Consider the following 22444-nt stretch of genomic DNA (forward strand, 5'->3'; position numbering starts at 1 on the left):
CAAATCTTCCAAACTTGAACTTAATTCTTTGCCCACAATAAAATTAGATAACATTCGGAGATTTTTCAACTCCTTCATTCCGAACGACATCTCTTTCAATAAATTTTTACCACTTATATCAAGATGACATAGATTACTCAAGCATCTCAAATGAGTAGGTAGCTTCATAAGATCTGAACAATTTTTTAATAACAAAGTTTGCAAGTTCAATAATGAACATACTGATTCAGGCAAACATTTGATTTTAGTATAAGAAAAATTTAGATACCGTAAATGAATCAAACCTCCAATTGAATTAGGAATATGAGTGATTTGGTATCTTTCAAAAGACAATACTCTCAACTTCTTTAATTGGGGCAGCACATCGAAAAGAACTATAGCACTTACATAATTTTGTGAATTACTATAATGATCAGACCTCTTGAATACCGGCAAGAATGTTCTTAGATTCTTAAGTTTTTCTAACCCTCTAAATCTTTTTTCTCCCTCCATATAATGAGGAATTAAAAAAACTCCCTCAATATACCAACGAACATAGGAAAAATGACGAATCATTTCAATATTTTCCGGTAGCTTGATAATGGCTTGCTCGGATCTTAAACTGAATTTGCTAAAAACAGATTCAGCTAAATTATGAACAAGGTCATGCATTACATATTTAGAAGCATAATTATTTGATTTTTGAAAAAGTGACCTTGAGCATAAATCACGAAAATATTGACCTGTCTCATTCAATTGCTCATCAAAAGGTTGAATAATACCTTCCGCCATCCACAGGAATACAAGTTCTTCTTCCTCGAATTCATAGTCTTCTGGAAAAATTGCACAATAAGCAAAACACCTTTTTAAATAAGAAGGGAGATAGAGATAACTTAACTTTAATACAGGGAGAATATCATTTTCTTTAGATGAAATCCAAATTTTGCTGTCCAGTATTTTCTCCCAAGTATCGATTGACTTAGAGTGTAGAAGACCACCGAGAGTCTTTGCTGCCAGAGGCAGGCCACTGCACCTTTCAATGACTTTTTCATGAATTGTATCTGTAATTCGATCAGTATAAGCAGCCAAACCAGTTGCAAGTGCATGCTCCTGAAACAATGACTTACAAGCTTCTCTGGATAAAAGCTGTAAAGGATAAATACTATCAGAGCATCTTATTGTTTTTGCAACATCTTCATCACGCGTTGTGATGATTATCGTGCTTCCAGGTGCACCAGCTTTGAAAGGAGACGTTAGCTTTTCCCAATCGTTGTATTTCACCTTCCAAACATCATCTAATACTATCAAGAATTTTTTCCCACTTACTGCATTCTGCAGTTCAACTTGCAGGCCATTTGAATCACTTGGAACGGAGAGCATGGAGCCTTTTAATGACAGGAGACTCCTTGAGATTGTAAGAATATCAAAATTGAATGAAACACGTGCCCACGCTTTTCCCTCAAACTTGAAGCCTTCCAGTTCCTTGTGATTGTACACCTCTCTAGCAACTGTCGTCTTGCCAATCCCTCCCATGCCGACAATGGTTATCACTCGAAAGTTTCTACCACCTGTTGGCTCGTTTTTCACTATCTCAACTAGTTTGGCTATATCTTCATCTCTGCCATAAACAAAATTTTCAGGCTGCACGCTTGAAGTTTCCTCTGGTCTTTGCAGTGCGGCATTACTTGATGTCACTCCAGAAAGCTCTTGCAAATTAAGTTCAGCTGATCTTTGCTGGCGGAGTTGTTCCAACCGATTATTGATCTTTTTGATCTCGGAGCCGGTGTTAACATTGAACAAACGGCCAGGGAAATAACCAGGGAGGCAACTCAATCCCTTGCTAGAGCTTTCCTGCGGTTCTACCTTCAGTTTGCGTCGCAAAGCTTCATAGGGAAACTCATCCAGCACGTCTTCCGCATCATGAGCCCAGTGTTGAAGATTGTCAAGCCACTCTTTTAAGGCCCCATCCATCAGTTGTATGTCTTCTGCACGGTTAAGCAGATTTCCAATCATTCTCAACTTTGTTTTGAGCTCTTCTAGCTCTGAATCTACCCCCTCAACAAGTTGCCGGGCAAAGCCCCGCACCTCATCAGACCCCAATAGCTGAAACAACCTCTGGAAGAGTTGAGAGACAAGGGGGTCAACAAAACATGCCATGGATTCAAGAAGAAATTTCGGAAAGAAGAAAGTAATCAGAATTATTGCAAAAAGAGAACTAAAAACGACTATGAGCGCAATCAGCCAAGAGAACTCAAGATACAAGAAGTGAGAGGCCTGGCTGGCTGAAATATTTTAGAATGATAATGTGGGAACCAGTCAAATAATTAATTCATTCAACAAGTTGGGTAAGCATTTGTGGAATTCAACCATTGATATGTTAATAAAGAAAACCACAACTACTTCATCAGCAGGGTTTAGTGATTGTATTGTGAAATCAACCATCTGATTCTGTGATTATGAACTCATTTTTCAACCTTTTGGGATTGACTACGATAAATCTGGCGAAATTTTCAGCTTTCCAGTCTATACATGCAAATTTTTTTGGGTAATTAAATACATGCAATTTTCAATCGCATGGTTTGTTCTTTGGAATTACTGATGAGTTGCGAGGAAATTTTGTCGAAAGAGAAAATTATTTACAGGTCCATGGAGAAACTTGAATGAATTTGCGACTACTTTCATTGATTATGGAAGCCGTGTGGAATCTGCCACCACATGGTCGGCTGATATTTCAATTAATGCCAACTGGTTATTTCCCGCCCAAGGTTTGATGCAAACTCAACATCTGACTCGTTAATTATCAAAAATCTAAATACTCAGTTTTTTATTAAATTTTATTATCACTATTAGAGATAAAATCATTATTTAATAAAAATATTTAAAAAAATTATAAACTTATCACATTCCCCCTCCCCCGGTTTAAAAACTAACAATTTCCCCCTTCTCCAGACCTACCTGTCACTTAAAGTTTGAACAATCACTATTTTCTCTTTAAAGTTTGTATTTTATCTCTTATCGCTTCTCCGATGATCAGAGCCGGCCAACCTCCTCCCTCCCATCTCCTAAAAGAGGACGAATTATCGGTTGATGCACAAATCAATAGAATGAAGGCTTAAACTCTTCGATCAACAAATCTATGTGTCGCATAGATCTATGCCTCGCCTAGGGCTGGATTCGAGCCGAGCCAGCTCGGGCTCGAGCTCGGCTCGGCTCGGTTCGAGCCCGAAACGAGCCGGGCTCAGCCCGGCTCGATCGAGCTCGAGCCGAGCCCGAGCTGGCTCGGGTTGGCTCGGTATATTTTTTTAAAAATTTTTTTATACAAAACGGCGTCGTTTTAATCCATATATATATACAAAACGGTGTCGTTTTGATATAAAAAACGAGCCGAACCGAGCCGAGCTGAAAACGAGCCGAACTCGAGCCGAGCCGAATTCGGCTCGAGTCGAGCTCGAGCCGAACTCGAGCCAGCCCTTAAAAAGCCGAGCCGAGCCCGAGCTGGCTGCGAGCCGAGCTCGGCTCGGCTCGAATCCAGCCCTAGCCTCGCCAACAAATAGTCAGCGGATGATTTGTTTTCGTCCAAGAGATGGGAGGGTGGAGGTTGGTTGGCTCCGGTCGCTAAAAAAGCGGCAAAAGAAAAATACAAAATATAGGGGGAAAATAGTGATTTTTCAAACTTTGGGTGAGAAAAAGTTAGGGGAAAATTATTATTTTTTAAACCTAAGAAAGAAAATATGATAAATTTATAATTTTTTAAATATTTTTATTAAATAATGATTTTATCTCTAAAAATAATACTGAAATTTAATAGAAAAATAAATATTTAAATTTTTGATAATTAACGGATGTAAAGTTGAGTTTGCCCCAAACCTTGGGTGGAAAATAGTTTTTTGGTCTTAGTTAATATTTATATTTATTTTGAGTACGTGTATATATATATAATTAAATAATTTTAATTTAAAAATAAAATAATATCTAATTATTTAATAATATATATATAAATATATTTATTTATATATTTAAAATATATGCTAATTGCTCTTACTCAGTGGATGTTAATGACTTTTCTTGATTTTAATCATATCCGTCACCACTCCACCCATCGAGCAGAACGAAGCGTGAGCCCTCTGTCTTTTCCTTGATGTCAATCTTAATTTTTTGACTTTTCCCTAATATTAATTAGATAGAGTCATTATTTTGCTATTAAGTCTCTCTTCATCTCATCGTATAATGAAAATAATTTTATAAATAAAATAATATATTTGTTGCATCATATTACGTGTTACCATTTCACTTCGTAAAATAATCATTTCATTTCAAATTAATAAAAATTTAAAATACTTTTACAAATTAAATTTTTCATTTCAAATATTTGTTGTAATTTATTATTATTTTTCTAAAACTTGTTTATAAGCTTTGAAACTGCATCACTACATGACTACATATATAGTCCCCAAAGTTTTGCTTGGCCCTTATCCTGTTGCAAGCCAAATTTTACTAACAAAAATCACTGACATTATTACATTAAGATTATGAAAACTACTATTTTTTGGCTGTGCCATTACACATTAATTCAAATTTCTAGTAAGGTTTACGCTTAAGAAGAACAAATAATCCATATGTTCTTTTGTAGATGGGATCAATGAGGACTTTAGACTCTGCAATTTTCTCTTTGAATTTATCAAAAACTTGTTCAACGATCTCTGCTCCAAAGTTCTCCCGAATGTTGCTCTCCATGCCAGCTCTCAAATGCATGGCCATGGTGTCTGGATCAGTGACCTGGTGAGCCAACAATGGATCCATCTTCTCAATGATGAAGTCGCCATTGTTCTCAATTAAAGAGACTATCTCATCTGGGGTCGGGATGTAGATTGGCAAGTTGAAATTGTCCACTTTATCTTCATCAACCAATCCCTGAAATTAAACAGAGAAATTTTAATTTACACAATGAAGCAAACAATAATTTTAAAGCAAATCTTTTAGCAGAAATTTTTACCTGGCCTGCTAAATCCATGAGAGCAGATCCCAGAAGGTCAAAAACTGAAGTTATAACACACTTGCAATGAGGATCTGGAACACTTGGGATTAGCAGAGCCATGAGACCCCCAGAAACAATTTCTAAAGCTCTGCAACTCAAAAACGACTCCATGTCCTTTCTGAATTGCCCTCTATAAGCTTCCACCACTGCCTTGGCCGAGGTTGGATAATAAACTTTCCCTTTATTCCACGCCGGCGATTGTTTATCTGTCAGCTCGTTCGGCAGCTTTGAGAGCCACTGGAGCGAGTAAGAGGAGTGGATTACATCAAGACTGGCCTTGGGAAACAGCCGATTCTGGAAAGACCCAGGCACACCAGCCGCAAAGTATTCTTTGTCAGATGGCATGGAAATGAAAAGGGTGTTGAAATCATTGACAACATGATCGTTGAAAAAGACATGAAATTCAGTAGAGCCTGAATCGATCCCATCAGACTGAAATCTCTGCTTCACAGAATCTATGATATTTTGCACTGCAATGAAAGTGTTAGGCCCCATAGCACATCCCAAGTCAGCGATGAAAATTTTTTTCTGCGAAATTGGTGAAAGAAACCTCTGTGTGTCAAGTTTTTGCACAATCCCTTCAGTGATCAAATCTTTAACACACTCTATTCCCCTTTTCTGCAAATAAATAAAAATCAGTAAATAATCATCTCACCAAAGCATCTAAATATGCAAGAAGTAAAAAAAACTAAATAAAACCTGCACGGTGGAATTTTGGGAGTAGCTGTATCGTCCATCTCCGCCATTCATGGCCAAAGGCTCAAGTGGGTTGTTTATCTGATCACTGCCCATCTCTGTGCTATGAAGTGTGTCCCTGGTTCCTTGGATTCAGAAGTCCGGAGTGATGGCAATTGGGATGGCTTGACCCTTAAAAGGGGGATAGCATTATGGTTTGCTTTGACTGAAAGAAGAATTATATTATGGATTGTATCTGCAGCCTTGTTTGACGGGGTAGAAGTTTGATTTGACTGAGAGAAGGTGCAGCCTAGTTTGAGGGGAGAATGATGATGACTTTGAAGCATTTTTTTTCCACAGTGGACAAGGTAGAAGAGACGTCGCCGCCTGAATTTCTGAATTCCACTTCCAAGTGGAAGACTAGTTAGTGGAAGAGCAGTACATATTTTGGCAACCATTCGGAAGTTCTTGTTAACTTCATCTAACCCGACCGTTATAATAGGTTGTAATAGGATATTTGAATTTATATTTTCTTAAAAAATTAATTTTTTTTGAGAATTCTAAACAAATTTAACATTATAATTATAATTTTCTAATTTTTTTAGGGAATTTTGAAAGAATTTTGACCAAAATTTAAGACTCCGAAACAACTGACTTGTTTCGGTTTGACGGATAATTAAAAGTATATACATATAAAATAAATCAAGCGATAATAATAATAGCCGCCAGTCAAATTTTGTATATAAAAAATGTGAAATTATGTCTTTATAACAGAAACACAAGTGGCACACATACAAATAACAGTATTTTAAAATCTGAGCCGGAATTGCTGGTCAATATGTGGACCAGTCCTTTCACTGAGTTAAAACCCGATTCTGAAAAACTTCATACTGTGAAAATAAATTTTCTTTTAAAAAAGAAAAAACGGTGGCGTTTTCCTGCAGATTACCCTCCATCCATATGATAAAAAGCCGTCCTTGCTTACCTGACGTTAGGGAGGACTTTGGGCGGCCGTTATATTGCTAGAAAAATAAATAAATTTATATATACCATGAGCCTGCAGAAGAAATATTATATCGTGTTGTGGTCCAAGCCCAAAATATCATTTGGGCCTCCGGCCCATTTTGTGCTACTGGATTTGACAAACGGGTTGCTCCCCCAACTGATTGTGACGAAAACGATGGGTCAGGTGGAAGAACGAGTCAACTACTTTCACTTAGGAACAACATCAGAGAACAAAGAGATCCTCCCTGGAATTGCAGACTCTCACAACCAATAAAGAACTAATAAGTTTCACAGCCTCAGTTCACCATCTTCAGTCAGAAAGTTGAACACAACATCAAGTTAGTAAGAGTCCTTTGCCACATTATTCTCAATAGATACCTCTTGTTTGCTATCAGTAAAGAGTACTGGATTTTCTACAACATGCAACTTATTCCTTACCATCTCAAACCTTAGAGCTAGCAGGGACTTGGTCAATACATCTGCATTCTGATACTCAGAAAGAACATAATGAATTGACAAAATCTTTAAAAGCTATTTGCACTCAAACATAATGCACAATTATCTTAATGTGCTTAGTCCTTTCATGAAAAACTAAATTGGAAGCTAATGAAACAACACTTATATTATCACACCAAATGACTGCTTTACCAAACTATTTTGGAATTTGCAAACAAACTCTATTTTCATTGTCAGCCTAGTCAAAATCTAAGTATGCTCCTAGTTTTAAGAGGGTAGAAGGCCTTTGAAGAATAACCCATACTGCAATGTACCTTTAAAAATAGTTAAGCACTATTTTCATAGTTTTCCACTATAGCTAAGTAGGAGCTTGAAGATATTGACTCAGCTTATTGATTATGTAAGATATGTCTGCTCTAGTAAGAATAAGGTGTTGTAATGCTCCTATAGGACTAAGAAATAGAGTGAGGTTGTTAAATAAGTCACTATCTCCAACAAACAATTTTGTTCTTATCACAATTGGTTTAGAGTCGGCATTATAGTAATTTGTATGTTGGTTTCGATCAACAACCCATTAGCATACTCAGTTTGACAGATATATAAATCTTTCTATAAGTTTCCAATCCTAGAAAATAACCCAATTCACCCAAATCCTTTAGAGTAAGTTGAGTGTTGAGATCAGGAACTGAGGATTGAATGAAAGTTGAGTGTGGACTATTGAGTAATATATAATCTACATAGATGAGAATGTACACAATAACCATTTCCTTCTTAAAAATAAACAAATTAAAGCCAACAACTGAGCTGATATCCTGTTTAAAGTCATACAAAACTTTCTAACTGACAGACAAAACCAGGCCAAGATTTATATTCAAAGCCTTGAGGCTGAGTCATGTAGACCTCTTCTTGAAGATCACCATCCAAGAAGATTGTTAACATCAGTTTGATGAACCTTTCGATTTAATAATACGATTAGTGACAACATCACCCTGATAGCAGTAGAATTAACCAGTAAACTAAAGGTTTTAAAAATAATCAACGTTAGGGCCCTGCTGAAATCCTTTTAACTACCAATCTACCTTCTAACTTGTGTAAATTTCCAACAGTATTCAGTTTCTTTTTCAAAACACCTATTTGTATTCCACAACATATTAAGTCGAAGATGCTGGTAGATTTACACTAATTCCTAACAATCACTAATTTCAGAATAATCTCAATCATCTTGGGTGTGATTTTTATTATTATTTTCTTCCATAAATTCTCTTTTCAGACTCGTATAACAAAACGATGATCTAGTATTACTTTTCAAAAGGCTACTGGATAAACAAAGCGTTGGAAACAGAAGAAATTGTATGAGAAAATCAAATTTTGGAAGGATTAACCATATGCGAAATTGTACAGAAGATTGACAACGATGTATCGTATGAGTATAACCCAAACAAGCAACTAATTTAACTAAAATAATACCTCCGAACCCGGTAGGGATTCCCACAAACATATAAAATTAAGTGTGAAAGAGTTGTGAGGTGGGAAAGCAACTTCTCATCAAATCACAAGACTAATATAATCATTGTACAATGACATTGTTTGTAATATATAATGAGTTTGAAGATTGAGAAATTACTAGGAAATATGATGGAGGAATGTTGCTTGTGAGTGGCACCAACGATCCCGTGACACGGCAGCCAATGACATACACTTCTCAGCGTGAACCGACAGCCACACCACCACCGCCACTGTCCTATTTCCTGCTATATTTGCGAGTAAATTACTTTCCCCGCTAAAATTTGGCCTAAAATACTTTTACGTCCCTTTACAGGTAAATCATATTTTTTAAATTAAAATCATACGCTATAGAAACAACATTGGAAGTATTAAAAAGTTAAATCATTATAAATATCATTTTCTTTTTTATCATATCCACTCTCACCCTTGCTTCTTGGTTTTTGGTTGACCCCCACCCTTGCCAGAAATCCATGAGTCTCTTACCTCGATAAGTCACTCAACCCCCAGTTCACCCTCTCTCATGTACTACCCATCTTTCCCTCTATGTGACACATAGTATTAGACTAAAATTTCAGTTTTTTTGCTTGTGAAAGATGACAATAAAATCACAATCTGCAACGAGTTGATTAAATGAAGAAGATTTTAAAATTATAACGATTGATTTACAAGTTTTAAACTTATAAAATAATCAAATTATTATGTATAAAAAATTAAAATTAGATAGATTATTTTAATTTTAAAATTAAAATCAAGCTTTTTCAAATGAACAAAAATGACTTATCCGTCAAGCTCGAGGGGTTGAAAAATCTCTCGGGCCAATCTTGGTGGTAAAATGTAATTTACACTTTATTGGCCAGGTATTTAAATAATGTAATTAGTAATTATTTGTATTACGCAAGGAGGAAGCTGACTATTTAATCCAAGTCAATGCCACGTGCATAGCATGTTGCTTTCACACAATTGTTATTTGCGTAATTAACATATGTTTAAAAATTTTATAGTCATGTTCAACAAAAGGAAGGACCCACACGTATTAATAATTAATTAAATAATTAATACGACAACTGGTCAGGTCTCTTGGTTGCTTTTCCACTCCGTTTCTCAAACGCGGAGTTGCAGACTCAGCTCGGCTCCGTGGCAACTCGTCAACTCCTTCATCCAACTGTCACCCTTATAATCTTTTTCAACCTCCCCTTTTCTCCTCTATATATATTCCTCTCAACTTCTATTCTTCTAAATTCAGCTCTCAAGATTATATATCTCATACTTCAATCATTTTAAGGTTTTTAATTTAAAGTTCTGATAATGGGAAATTACGCTTCTTGCACGCTTTCGACTCCGTTGGGCAAGAGCTCAAGATACGCAAAGGTGGTGTTTCCAGGCGGAGAGGTCAAACAAATCCTGACGCCGACCAAAGCGGCGGAGCTGATGCTGGAGATGCCGAACTGCTTCCTTGTAAACTCTCAGTCTCTCAAAGTAGGGCGGAGGTTTTCTCCTCTCAATGCGGATGAAGACCTTGAAGCGAGAAACGTGTACGTTTTGTTTCCGATGAAGAGGGTGAAGTCTATGATCACGGCCGGGGACATGGGTGCTTTGTTTATGGCTGCCAAGCGGGGTTCTTCTGGGAAAGTGAGGATTTTGCCGGCGGATCAGTGTGGGGAGGGGATGAATGATAAGATTAACGAAGAGACGGAGGTGCCGAAGCTAAATTTGGATGAGGTTGAGGAGTTCTCCCAGCCGGAGTTTATGCATAGATTGTCCATGTCGAGATCAAAGAAGCCATTGTTGGAGACCATAGTAGAAGAACCCGTTTGCTCACGGTGATGAATGATGAATGAATGATATTGCTTCTGCTCATCAAGTTGTCTATTTACTCAAATACAGTAACATCAAATAATCCGCAGCCAAATATTGGGACTTATAGATATGTAAATTGTATATATTTTGATTCTCTTAATCAGTAAATTTCATTCGTTGAAACAATTTTCTTATGTTCAAAATTTTTATGCTCTTTATGGTATCCGAGGGGTAAATTTCGTCCGTCCTTCAACTCTAAAAGGTTGACGCATTCATCCCCGGAATTAGGGTTGATTCTTTTACTTCTTGAGGCTGCCTCATCGCAAGCAAGTTTGAGATCTAACAGTTTGCTATCAAGAAGTGGGAGGTTTATGTGGGGAATCAACACTTTATACATAATCAAGACTAACCCCTAGAGCCCAAAAAACCAGCTGCAATAGAAGTTAATCACACCATCTCAACAAGCTTGGGTGAAAAAACTCATATAGTATGACTATGAGATGGTGTACGTATGTACAAGAAGAGGAAGGAAATTAATGCGACATGCATGAAGGCACACAGAAATGACGACATGTCCCCATATGCACATGCAGATGAAGGAATTTCTTTCTGGTGTGAGGTAGCTGATACGTGTTTCTCTCTGAAACTTGTCGGGGAAACTCACCTGTTCACCAGGCTGCTGTATTCCTAATTCATTCGCACTGTATCTGATAGAAATCTGGAGGAATGTAACACATCTGCAGATATAGCTGAATTTTGTCAATTTCAGACACAGAAGATGAATGTGATCATGTGAGACTGCCAAAACCTAAATATTGTCCATGATTATCACACATGCTGTTGTTTGCATAAAAATTTGTAATTCTGTTGAAGTGCTGATTGTACAGGATATGCAGGTTTTGTGCAAAAAAAAAAAGTTACATTGGTATTGTAAAATTCTAAATACTGCGTGGTAAGTTTATGCTATAGAGCTTTAGCTTTTGATTATTTTAATCCTTCGAAGCTTCAACTTGCATTATTGTAATAGGGAAGACTAAAAGCCTCCACGCCACTCATAGAGGTGCATCGCATAATTTGCATCAGAAGATTATTGGCCTTCAATTGTTTAACCTGTTTGTCATTGTTTCTTCCCAAAATAAGACAACCATTTTTGCAGGTACTGAGTGTGACATCGAATTTTCTTCTTGTTTTTTTATATATTGAAATTGTAGCTTTCACTATCACAAAACCGTCCTAATTTAGGTCATAGATAGTGTTAAAAAAGGGTTCTAACCAATTAAAATTTATTTATTTCTGGATTAATAAAAATAATTAGTTTGGGTTTGAGCTCAATTTAGTGTTTGACTCGAATGAGTTGAGTTTGAGTATAAAAAACCGTAATTCAAGCTTAAATTATTAGAAAATCGTCAATAAGTTTATCTTTATTAATTTTTTTTATACAATTTTATTTGTTTTTGACCTTTGGTAAACTTTTTTTATTTAGTGAGTTTGTCGTCAAATCTTGCAAACAAAGTTTAAACTAATCTATATTTAAGTTTGATTAAATTCGAATTTACCTTAAAAAATAATACTTTCTAATTTTCACTTATTAAAACAGCAAATGAAATAATAACAGCAACGATAAAAAGAAAAAGAAAAAGAAAAATTAATAATCCATTACATGGAATTGTATAATATAAAACATTAAATGATATTGACCTCCTAATATTCATTGAAGGGGCCGACCCAACCTGGTGAAAAATAACATTAAATATTTCTAAAATTAGAATGGATTTATTCAAAAAACATAAACCAAACTGGCCTTTACTTTCTTTCCGAATTGAGCCCTAAATTGAAAGTTTTGAAATCCCTTCAAAGATTTTCCATTTAAACCGTTTGTTCGTTCATCTTCAACCCTTCAAACTTTCTCCCGCCAATTCTCCACATCCCGTACAAATATAAAATTCACGTTACTTTCTATCACATTCACTCTTAAATCTGTTTTCCAAGAACATTTTTCCTGTTTTCTTGATTTAAAAAAAAAAAACCCATTAATTCATTTTAGGGTTTTTTTTTTTTTCACATTTCAGATCCCAACCCCCAATTTGAACAATTTAAATACAAAGTTTGTATTTTGACCATACTTTTCATTGTTTCTTTGCTTTCCTCTATTTGGGTTTGCTCCCTTTTGAGTGCTCGATGAAGGTTGTGGAACTCCCAGTTTCCATTGGTTGTTTCAAGAAATTACTTGCAAATAAGTTGATTTTTCGGTATTCCAGACAATGAGTGCTGTGAATATTACTAACGTCACGGTTTTGGACAACCCGGCGCCGTTCTTGAGTCCGTTTCAGTTCGAGATCTCTTACGAATGCGTTACTCCTCTTAAAGACGGTACTCTTACCTTTCCTATGTTTCTATAATAGGCATATGTTTATGGTCTTGTTTTGATGTGGTGATAATTTGGTACGAGAACAAGCAATCATTGAAGTTTTGGAGGTTATGTGTATTGTTGATTACGTGTTTAGATGTTATGTTGGTATGCGGAATATTGTTTCTTGAAAGTTCCCCAAAATGGTGTGGATTGAGATCACATTGTTCTGAGTTTTTTCTTGGTTAATTTCAATCAGTGGAATTGCATTGAGTCTTCTTTTATAGAGTTGTTCTTAATGAATTATTCTTGCTCAAAAGTGTAACATGATAGCTGTAATTCTTCAGTCAAGTAAGGTGATTGGTCATACTTTGGCAATAGCTTCGTAAGTAAATTTGTGAATCCAATGAAAATATATCTTTGGTTGTATTGATTGAATTTTCTGCCGATGGCGAAAGGGTTTTTTAAGTTCACCTGTTAATGTCGAATGGGTTATTTAACTCCACCCTTGTATGGAATCTGTTGACTGAAAATTTGGAGTAGAGTCCTGCTCTAGAGCCAGAACTCAATTTGGTAATATTTGTTGCCAAGAAAAAATTGTATCTTAATGTTACATCCGTTGATTAGTTCTTGGTATTGTCTATTCCTTCATTTATTCTGACTCTACTTCAAACCATTACTGCTGAGAATTAGTGAGAAAATTATTCCATTGTTGGGGACTGCTCCCAAATGATATTAACTGGTGTTTCAGTCCTCATAACAACATCCTTCCTAGCTTGTGTTTATATTGTTTTTCTTTTGGATGCTCTACAAGCAAACTGAAAGCCTGTAAAGATGTATTGTGACAATCAAAGCACAATTAGTATTGCCAAAAAATCTAGTTGTCATGGTAAGACAAAAAATGTGGAAGATAGATGGACACTTCATTAAATAAAAAATAGAGGAAGGAATAATCTTATTTATCTACACACCTACTGCCTTTCAAACTATGGACATCTTCACTAAAGTCTTGCCTAGCACTGACTTTGAAGACCTAAGAACCAAGTTGGGAATGATCAACATATGCATCCCAACTTAAGGGGAGGAGAAGGGGGGTGGGGGGGTGTGCGGAATTTCATCATCATTTGGTTAGAAATCAGCTATAGGATAATGTCTAAAATTAGTTTATTTGTTTCCTTCTAGGTAGGATTTTTGTAGCCTTTTTAACCCTATCACTATCTGTTGTATTTATTCTCTGATTTGATAAAGATTTCTCCTCCAAAAATCGAGACTTGTTTTCCTTTTCCAGGGTTGCCATCAACCTATTCTGTCTCCTTGTTCTAAATAATTGTACCATACGAAGTAAATTATCTCCCTTCTCATTCAGCAAACATTATAGAATATTTTAGCCTAAACTGTATTTGTATGTAATCTATGACCTTTTGTTCGCTGTTATCTTTCATTGTGGCCTTGGAGACTGAGTTTTGAGAGAAAGTGTAATGGTGGCCATGGTTACACCATGGAGCAGACTTCTATATGAACCCGAATACGATCTTTAAAAGCTAATTTTTTTTTTTTGCTAACATAAATATGTTTATGAAGCAAGAGTGTAAGACAATATACCGAGGAAAGGTTTTCTTTTCCCTTTAGGTAACTTGCATAATGCTTCTTCTATATTCGTGTCAATTTCTGATGAAGATAGGTTTCTTTTTCTTTTTTCCTTTTTATTTTTGTAATTGCTGTGATTATTAAATACATTATGTACGCTTTTTCCGTTGTTTTCTGCAGTTCAGAGTGATGAAGATTTCTGTATCTTCCTCCTTGATAATGTGTCATAGGTTTTCTGATGTTCACTGTAGAACAATGCTTAGTTGCTCGGGACCCTGTAAATGTCTTTCTAGATTTTCATTGTGTTTATGTTGGTCAATGCAGATTTGGAATGGAAACTTATTTATGTGGGATCTGCTGAGGATGAAACTTACGATCAACAATTGGAAAGTGTCCTTGTTGGGCCTGTCAATGTTGGAAACTACCGTTTTGTATTGCAGGTAATTTTAACTGAAGCCTTTTCTGCAGTTTTGTTGATCTGATATGGTTGATATGATCTCACGTTGTACCCTTGGACATATTGCAGGCTGATCCGCCAGACCCATCAAAGATACGTGAAGAAGATATTATCGGTGTTACTGTGCTTCTATTGACGTGCTCATACCTTGGCCAGGAGTTTATCCGAGTGGGCTACTATGTAAACAATGATTACGGGGACGAGCAGTTGAAAGAGGAGCCTCCCCCGAGCGTTTTGATTGATAAGGTCCAAAGAAATATATTATCTGATAAACCAAGGGTCACAAAGTTCCCCATCAATTTTCATCCTGAAGACGGCCAAAGAGCAGAGGAGCCCCCTCCTCCCAACCACCCTGATGAAGCTGATCAAAATGCAGAAACATCCGTCTCACCTGATCATCCTTAACAATCAGGAGACTTGAAATTTAGAACTTACAGGAGCATCGCCTGCCTTAGCTGGTCAAATTTAGAAATTCAGAAATTTAGGGTGATGTCTTTACTGACTTGCAAGAACTTTATCCGAACTTTACCTTAACTGAGGAATATTGCTTTCATTTTCTTGATAACCAATTAATAGTTCTCAACCGTGGGGCAAATGGAATTCAATGCTTAAATCAGTCACTGAAAAAATAAAAAAGGTTTTTCAATTTATTGTGTTTAAATTGTACAAAAATTCTTAAACCCAAGAGTTAAGAATATCAAGTTTTGCCCGAATTGAATAGCCCCTAGAATAATGAAATGAATATAATTAGTGGGTGGATATAATTCAAACTGTTTGAGTTCAAACTGATGTTCAACTCGAATGAGTTGAATTTGAATAGATGTAGTCTCAACTCAAAATTGAGTTAAACCACTTTAACTTAAGAAAGAATCAGGAACAATTTCTTTTCTCTAATTTTCTTTTATGAACTCATTGTCATTAGAGCAAACTGAACTCAATTTCAAATTCACAGTTTTAAATTCGAATAGAACTCAAATGGACTATTCTTCAGGTTTAACTAGGCTGAAATCCCCCCGACCCCCAACCAAATCTGGCTGATTCTGTGTCAATCGATTGTTTTACCGTATTGGTTTTGGAATTCCATATTGAATTTTCAGTCTATACTAATAGATAATATTTTGGAAAATTGAAATTTTTAGCACTATTTTATTCCGTGTATACAAAATTGTCACCTATCCTAAAGCTTTAACAAATATACCACAACAGTAACCATCTTCCCCAAAATATCCTTCTTTAATCTTTCATACATAAATTCTCTCTTCTTCTCTGCAACTTTTTTTTCTCTTTTTCCTCTTCTTCCAAAGTGATAAAAGAATCACTCTCACTTCTTCCTCATCTTCAGAAACAAAAACAGGAAGGAAAAAACTGAATTCTTCATATTAAGAATTTTTCAAAGTAAGAATTTAAAAAAAAAGCACCCACAAAAACTCAAACACATCCACTGTATATACCTTGTAGGAAATGACGATCGGAGAAGACGATATAGTAGTATATAACTGGAAAAAGATAAAAAATTGGCATTTAAAGATTTAAGTGAAAAAAAAAAAAAAACTAAACATTTAACTGAAAAAAAAATCGGCGTTTTTTTAATTTTTGAAGGTTGGCGTTAACGCCAACCCTTGGCATTACGCCAACCCATAATTTTAAAAGTAGGCGAAAGGTTGGCGTACGCCAACTCATAAATATTAATACAGGGGAAGGGTTGGCACACGCCAACCCATAAATATTAACGCAGGGGAAAGGTTGACATAAGTCAACCCTTTATAATATAATATTATTATATTATATTATAATATAATATTATTATTATATATATTATACCACATCAGTATAATATATATAATATTTTATATTATAATATATAATATAATATATTATATTATTATAATATATTATATATTATTTTATATTATATATTATATTAATATAATATATTATAATATATTATATATTATTTTAATATAATAATATAATTTAATAATATATTATTTAATATTATAATAATATTATAATGTTAACGCCAAGGGTTGGTGGTTTTATATATAATATAATATTATATATATTATATTATATATAAAATATTATAATTTAATTATATAATTATAATATATTATAATATTATAATATAATTATAATATATAATATATTATATTAATATAATAATATTATTTAATATATATATTATATTATATTATTAATATATATAATTATATATTATAATATATTATATATTATATAATATATATAATTAAAATATTATAATTATATATTATAATATATTATATATAATATTATAATATATAATTATATATATTTAAATTAATTAAATTAATTTTCTTCTAGAAGAGTATTATTTTCTTCTGTTTTTTATTGCATTAATTTAAATTTGAATTAAATTAAAATTTAATTTAAAAAATAAAAAAGGTGGGCGTTCATATTTTTTAAACAAAAAAATTAATTAAAAAATAAAAAGGGTTGCCTACTATTCAAAAAGAAAATTAATTAAAAAAAAAAAAAGAGGAACGCCAACCCTTTTGGCGCCAAGGGTTGGCGTCCTGCCAACCCAACGCCAACCCTCTTTTTTAATTAAATGCCAACCTGCATATATATACATAGGTATATATATTATATATAAAATATAATATAATATTATTATATTATAAAGGGTTGGCGTATGTCAACCCTTCCCCTGCATTAATATTTATGGGTTGACGTTCGCCAACCGTTTCCCTACTTTTAAAAAAGCGTCAATTTTTTTTTCAGTTAAATGTTTAATTTTTTTTTTCACTTAAATCTTTAAATGCCAATTTTTTATCCTTTTCTAATTAGATACTACTATATCGTCTTCTCCGATCGTCATTTCCTACAAGGTATATACAATAGATGTGTTTGAGTTTTTGTGGATTGCTCTTTTTTTTAAATCCTTATTTTGAAAAATTCTTAATATGAAGAATTCAGTTTTTTCCTTTCTGCTTTTGTTTCTGAAGATGAGGAAGAAGTGAGAATGATTCTTTTATCACTTTGGAAGAAGAGAAAAAAAAATTACAGAGAAGAAGAGAGAATTTATGCATGAAAGATTAAAGAGGGGTATTTTGGGAAAGATAGTTACTGTTGTGGTATATTTGTTAAAGTTTTAGGATAGGTGACAATTTTATATACACGGAATAAAATAGTGCTAAAAATTTCAATTTCCCTAATATTTTTGTTCTCTTTATTGTTCCAAGATAAGTTTATACTAACAATTTTTATTCTGTTTCCGAATTAGTTTACAGGAGCCGGTGATTATTTTTACAAATTGGATTCTAGTCTGAGACTTCAGGCAAAGTATGTTCTAAATATTATTTACAACCGCTTGAATAACCGATACTTAAGTTCCAATAAGAAACGGCACAAAACAAGAGTAATGATCCGGTTTGGTCAGTCAGCTTGAAAAGTTCCTTTCTTTCCCTTCAAAATGCCCTCATGTCTCTCTAGTGCTCATAATAAGATATGTATATAACAAAATGATGTAGCATGAAAGATGTGAAGCTACAACACGAATTTTAGCTTTTTAATTCCGGGTTAAAAACAAAATTTTTCTGAGCATGATACAACTCCTTATCCAACAAACTAACACTTGAAGCTCAAAACAAGAATAACATCGCAAACAATTTCAAGGGATTACTTTGCACCTTCTACACCACAACTCATGGCATCAAAGGATACTGAATTTAATATTTAAGTAGAAACTACCTGGAAATCACTTCATTTAATTCCTTGGTGCCACTTTATCCCTTGCAATAAGTATGATTTTACACTTCAGTTCTCGCCTTTACGCCTTTTCTTGGCTGGGCTCTGGGTCAATTGCTTTGCCTTCTTAGTGACTAAATTTTCATCTGTATTCTGCAGCAGGTTATAAGATTTAGATCAGTTGCATATGGAAATCCATAGATAGATGTAATTATGAAAATGCATTGTTCTAATTACCTCATTGCTTGACAAATTCCTCTTTCGGTGTTGTCTTTTGTTTTTCTTTTTGATTTTTTTGGTGCTCTGGTACAACGAGTTCAATTGTTTGTTATTCAACAAGAATATTCAATCCAATTCTCATGTTGGTTAGGACTACCAAATTAAGAATAGATAAATAAGCAATGAGAAAAATAAATAAAACCTGAGCAAGAGCCACAATTCGAGCATGCATCTCTCCAGCTGTCTCCTGGTTCTCAATTTCACCATCATCATTGAGTATGGCCTTCAACCTGTGTTCCTTCAGTAATTTCTCAGATCGAGCATGCCTCTAGAACAATAAATATGTTTCATTAGGTAACTAATGAAAGGCCCATATGACACTGAATACCAAACTGTGATTATTATCTTCATCTAAATCAATTTGGAGGTGGCAATATGAGGAACAAATGTAGTTCCAATACTATAGAATTATTTCTCCTGTCTATCAAATAAATTCATAGAAAAAATCAAGGCATTAAAAACAACTGAAGTAAAATTTTTGGTCATAGTGATTTTGAATCTTCCACCAATACTTCAACAAAATTCAAAGTTAAACATCTTATAAAATTGACCTCATATAAAGAAAATGCATTCATAAGTCAGATATATAAAAAAACAATTATTTTGAGGCTATAATATGATGCTAGCTTTTCGATTTAAATTTTGTCCAAACAAGACATGCCTTACCTTGGAATTGAGATGAGCCCTCAAGGTTTCCTCAGTTAAACAGAGAATTCTTGGGCAAATCCTGCATCTAAAAACAGATTTTATCTGCAGTACACAGTCTGGAACACCAGCTGGCATTGATGCCTTTTCTGTTGTAGTGTTAGACTTTGTCACTTCAGCACCATGTTTACTTGAAAGCTCATTATCTTCAAAAATTTCTTCACCATTTCCAATTTTGGCTTCATCTTCATTTAGAGAACATGCCCCATCAAAATGTTGTCAAAAATCAAAGAAACAGAAGACCAAAAAAAAAAAAAGGAAGAAAATTTCTACACTGAATGAATGAATGCATTTGAGGATAAACCATCAAGACATGTTCTAGACTTGGGTGTTTAATCAAAGATTGAAGTAGCATTTTAATAAAAATGATCCACTATAAAAAATAAAAAAATAAAAAGCAATAATTACCAAAGTTAGGGCAAGACAACTGAAAGTAAACTATTCCATCACTGGTACATCCTTACTAAAGATCGAAATAGAATTGTTAATCCTAACACTCTCATTGGTAGAACCTCTGGAAAAGATATAAAAATTGTCTCTGAAAATCATCAACATTCACCCAAAAAAGAAAAATTCCTCAGTTATCCAACTAGTAATGATTCTAGTATCAACCATCAGACCATGATAAACCAACCAAAACAGAGAACAATACTCTCAACTTTTCTTGGTCCAAAACAAAATTTGATATATATCTTTGGCTGTTTGATAATCTAAAAACAATAGTAACAAGAAACAGCAATTATTGTCCAACATGAACTTATTTAAATAACAAGATAACATGCTTTCCATATTACATGGGGTAAAAACACATCTTACCTGATGAGTCAACATTAATCTCATCTGCCGAGCTATCCTCACGCTCATATCCTGTAATTTTAAAAATGAAATGGGAAAAAAATACAGTAAATTAATTTTCTCGCTGAAAAGGTCTAATGTAATTAAAACACAGAAACTTTCACTCATCTCCAATGCCTCCCAGATTCAGAAAGTAAATCCAGAAATAACATATTAATTCAAGAACAATTGATAATGACTTTGTTATTCAAGAATAATTGTACATAAAGATTGGTACAGGATAAAAAACTTTGATACCTAAAGATATGTAAAAAAAAAAATAACATAGTACAGTTTGGAAAGCTAAAACAAGATCTCAAATACTGTAACATAATCCTTCTCCAATTAAATAACCAGGCAGAAAAAACATTAGCAAACCATAATAAAAATTGCCAAAGATACTCCATTCATAAATCAACTACAAGAGATTACCCTAAGGCAATAGATATTGAAGAAAACATTAAGTCATGTTCAGAGAAAGAAAGAATATAATAAAAAAAAAACCAGAAGAAGTGGAGCAAGATTCATCATTTCCATTCACTTCTGCAACTGCATCATCTTCTGATTCCTCTGTGGCTTGTCCTTCTAGTTCTGAGTCTGAGGATGAAGATGAATCTGCAGCATCATTAGTATCAGCATGTTCTAGCCTGTAGAATCGTCTCTTTATCATTTCTAGTCTTCTAATTCAACTGCACGATTAGAAACAAGAAATAACAACTGCATGATTAGAAACAGGAAATAAGAGCAAATAAAGAAAAATCATTTTAAATTTTGGGATTGAATTATATGCACCATCTGCATGATTAAAATAACAACAACATAACCAAACAACACCATATCCAATTTAAGTACAAAAATGTCACTAGCCACAGATTAGTTTCCATCATATAAAAATGGCATCAACCTTCACTGGTCAACTTGTATGGAACCCTTTAACTAGTACAAAAAACATTAGCACGGCATCAAACTTCACTGGTCAACTTGTATGGAACTCTTTAACTAGAGGAAAATACCAATTTCACTATGGAAGACTGTCATATATCATAACAGTTAAGCTTCGTATATGAGGTGCCAGCTAAAATCGTGATCACTTCTCTACTTTTAAGGTGAAACTTTGTACTGGATTTGGCTAACATTAAAAACTCTAGAAACGACTTTATCAGAAAAAAAAAAAATTCAAAAATTAATGAAGTTCATCTTTTATAAGAATATATCCAAAGTAGGATTGGATAAGAAGAATTCATATTCCAAAGAACGTCTGCTTTAACTGAAAAACAAAAGGCACCCAATTCTTTCAGTTAAAAGCGCTAAACACTTCTTCAATTATAAACCTAATGACAATGAATAAAAGATTTAAGATACAGTCTTCATGACACAAGGAATTCAGGTTATCACTAAGCTAATGGAGCTGGCATCTATAAAAGTAACGAAAGGAATCAAAACATAAAGCAAGTAAATCCGTGAAAATTCAAACAAATGAATAAAAGAGAAAACAAAAACAGGTTAAATAAGTGAACAACAATAAAATAAGCTATTAAGGCAGCGTGATAATTATAAAATCGATTCGGTTCAGGCATATTATCTTACACAACTTCAACTTTTTCAAATTTAGCGTTGGAAAAGAATAAAATAAATAAGACAAAACGCATTAGGTATGTGATTGAGAGATTGAAAGCTTACGCAAACCGAGCACAGAGACGATGACAACAACGGCGCAGACACAGAGAGAAGACGAAAAGAGAAAGGTTTTGGGTTTACCGTGAAAGAGCTGCGAGAAAGAAGAGTTTTGGGTTTGTACATGGACTTTGCCTATCGTATTGGGCTTGGGCTCTAAAAGAACCTTACGGTACTCATATGGGATAATTAACTGTTTTAAGGATTTTACAATTGAAAAGAATGTAACAATATTCTATTTTTGATTAATTTTAGCAATCTTTCAATTAATTATATACTTTTTTTGGTAAATATTTTTTTTTAATTTCACAAATATGGTAATTAATTAATTAATTATATTTTTAAAAATATATGTCGATTGATTATTATTTATTTATTA

General features: G+C 33.9%; 5 protein-coding genes across 5 annotated transcripts; 2 read left to right on the forward strand and 3 right to left on the reverse strand.

The window, feature by feature from the left end:
• Nucleotides 1-133: 133 nt before the first annotated feature.
• Nucleotides 134-2136, reverse strand: LOC123226338 (putative disease resistance RPP13-like protein 1). The gene is made up of 2 exons (XM_044650843.1): nt 269-2136; nt 134-173 (listed from the first exon to the last, which is right to left on the reverse strand). The coding sequence occupies exons 1-2, from the start codon at nt 2134-2136 to the stop codon at nt 134-136; spliced, it is 1908 nt and encodes a 635-aa protein (XP_044506778.1).
• Nucleotides 2137-4423: 2287 nt separating this feature from the next.
• LOC123225038 (loganic acid O-methyltransferase-like) lies at nt 4424-5946 on the reverse strand. The gene is made up of 3 exons (XM_044648884.1): nt 5714-5946; nt 4973-5632; nt 4424-4890 (listed from the first exon to the last, which is right to left on the reverse strand). Exons 1-3 carry the CDS (start codon nt 5804-5806, stop codon nt 4558-4560), a joined length of 1086 nt encoding a protein of 361 aa, XP_044504819.1. The 5' UTR covers nt 5807-5946; the 3' UTR covers nt 4424-4557.
• A 4015-nt stretch (nt 5947-9961) lies between these two features.
• On the forward strand, nt 9962-10480 carry LOC123226339. The gene has a single exon (XM_044650844.1). The coding sequence runs from the start codon at nt 9962-9964 to the stop codon at nt 10478-10480; it is 519 nt and encodes a 172-aa protein (XP_044506779.1).
• Nucleotides 10481-12248: 1768 nt separating this feature from the next.
• LOC123225390 (probable histone chaperone ASF1A) lies at nt 12249-15413 on the forward strand. Its single transcript, XM_044649328.1, has 3 exons — nt 12249-12823; nt 14712-14827; nt 14914-15413. The coding sequence occupies exons 1-3, from the start codon at nt 12715-12717 to the stop codon at nt 15247-15249; spliced, it is 561 nt and encodes a 186-aa protein (XP_044505263.1). The 5' UTR covers nt 12249-12714; the 3' UTR covers nt 15250-15413.
• A 2927-nt stretch (nt 15414-18340) lies between these two features.
• Nucleotides 18341-22217, reverse strand: LOC123224839. Its single transcript, XM_044648564.1, has 7 exons — nt 22072-22217; nt 20896-21080; nt 20374-20424; nt 19519-19742; nt 18995-19120; nt 18811-18876; nt 18341-18726 (listed from the first exon to the last, which is right to left on the reverse strand). The coding sequence occupies exons 2-7, from the start codon at nt 21059-21061 to the stop codon at nt 18643-18645; spliced, it is 717 nt and encodes a 238-aa protein (XP_044504499.1). The 5' UTR covers nt 21062-21080; nt 22072-22217; the 3' UTR covers nt 18341-18642.
• Nucleotides 22218-22444: the final 227 nt, after the last annotated feature.

This window comes from Mangifera indica, chromosome 9, assembly GCF_011075055.1.
Source record: "Mangifera indica cultivar Alphonso chromosome 9, CATAS_Mindica_2.1, whole genome shotgun sequence".
NCBI lineage: Eukaryota > Viridiplantae > Streptophyta > Magnoliopsida > Sapindales > Anacardiaceae > Mangifera > Mangifera indica.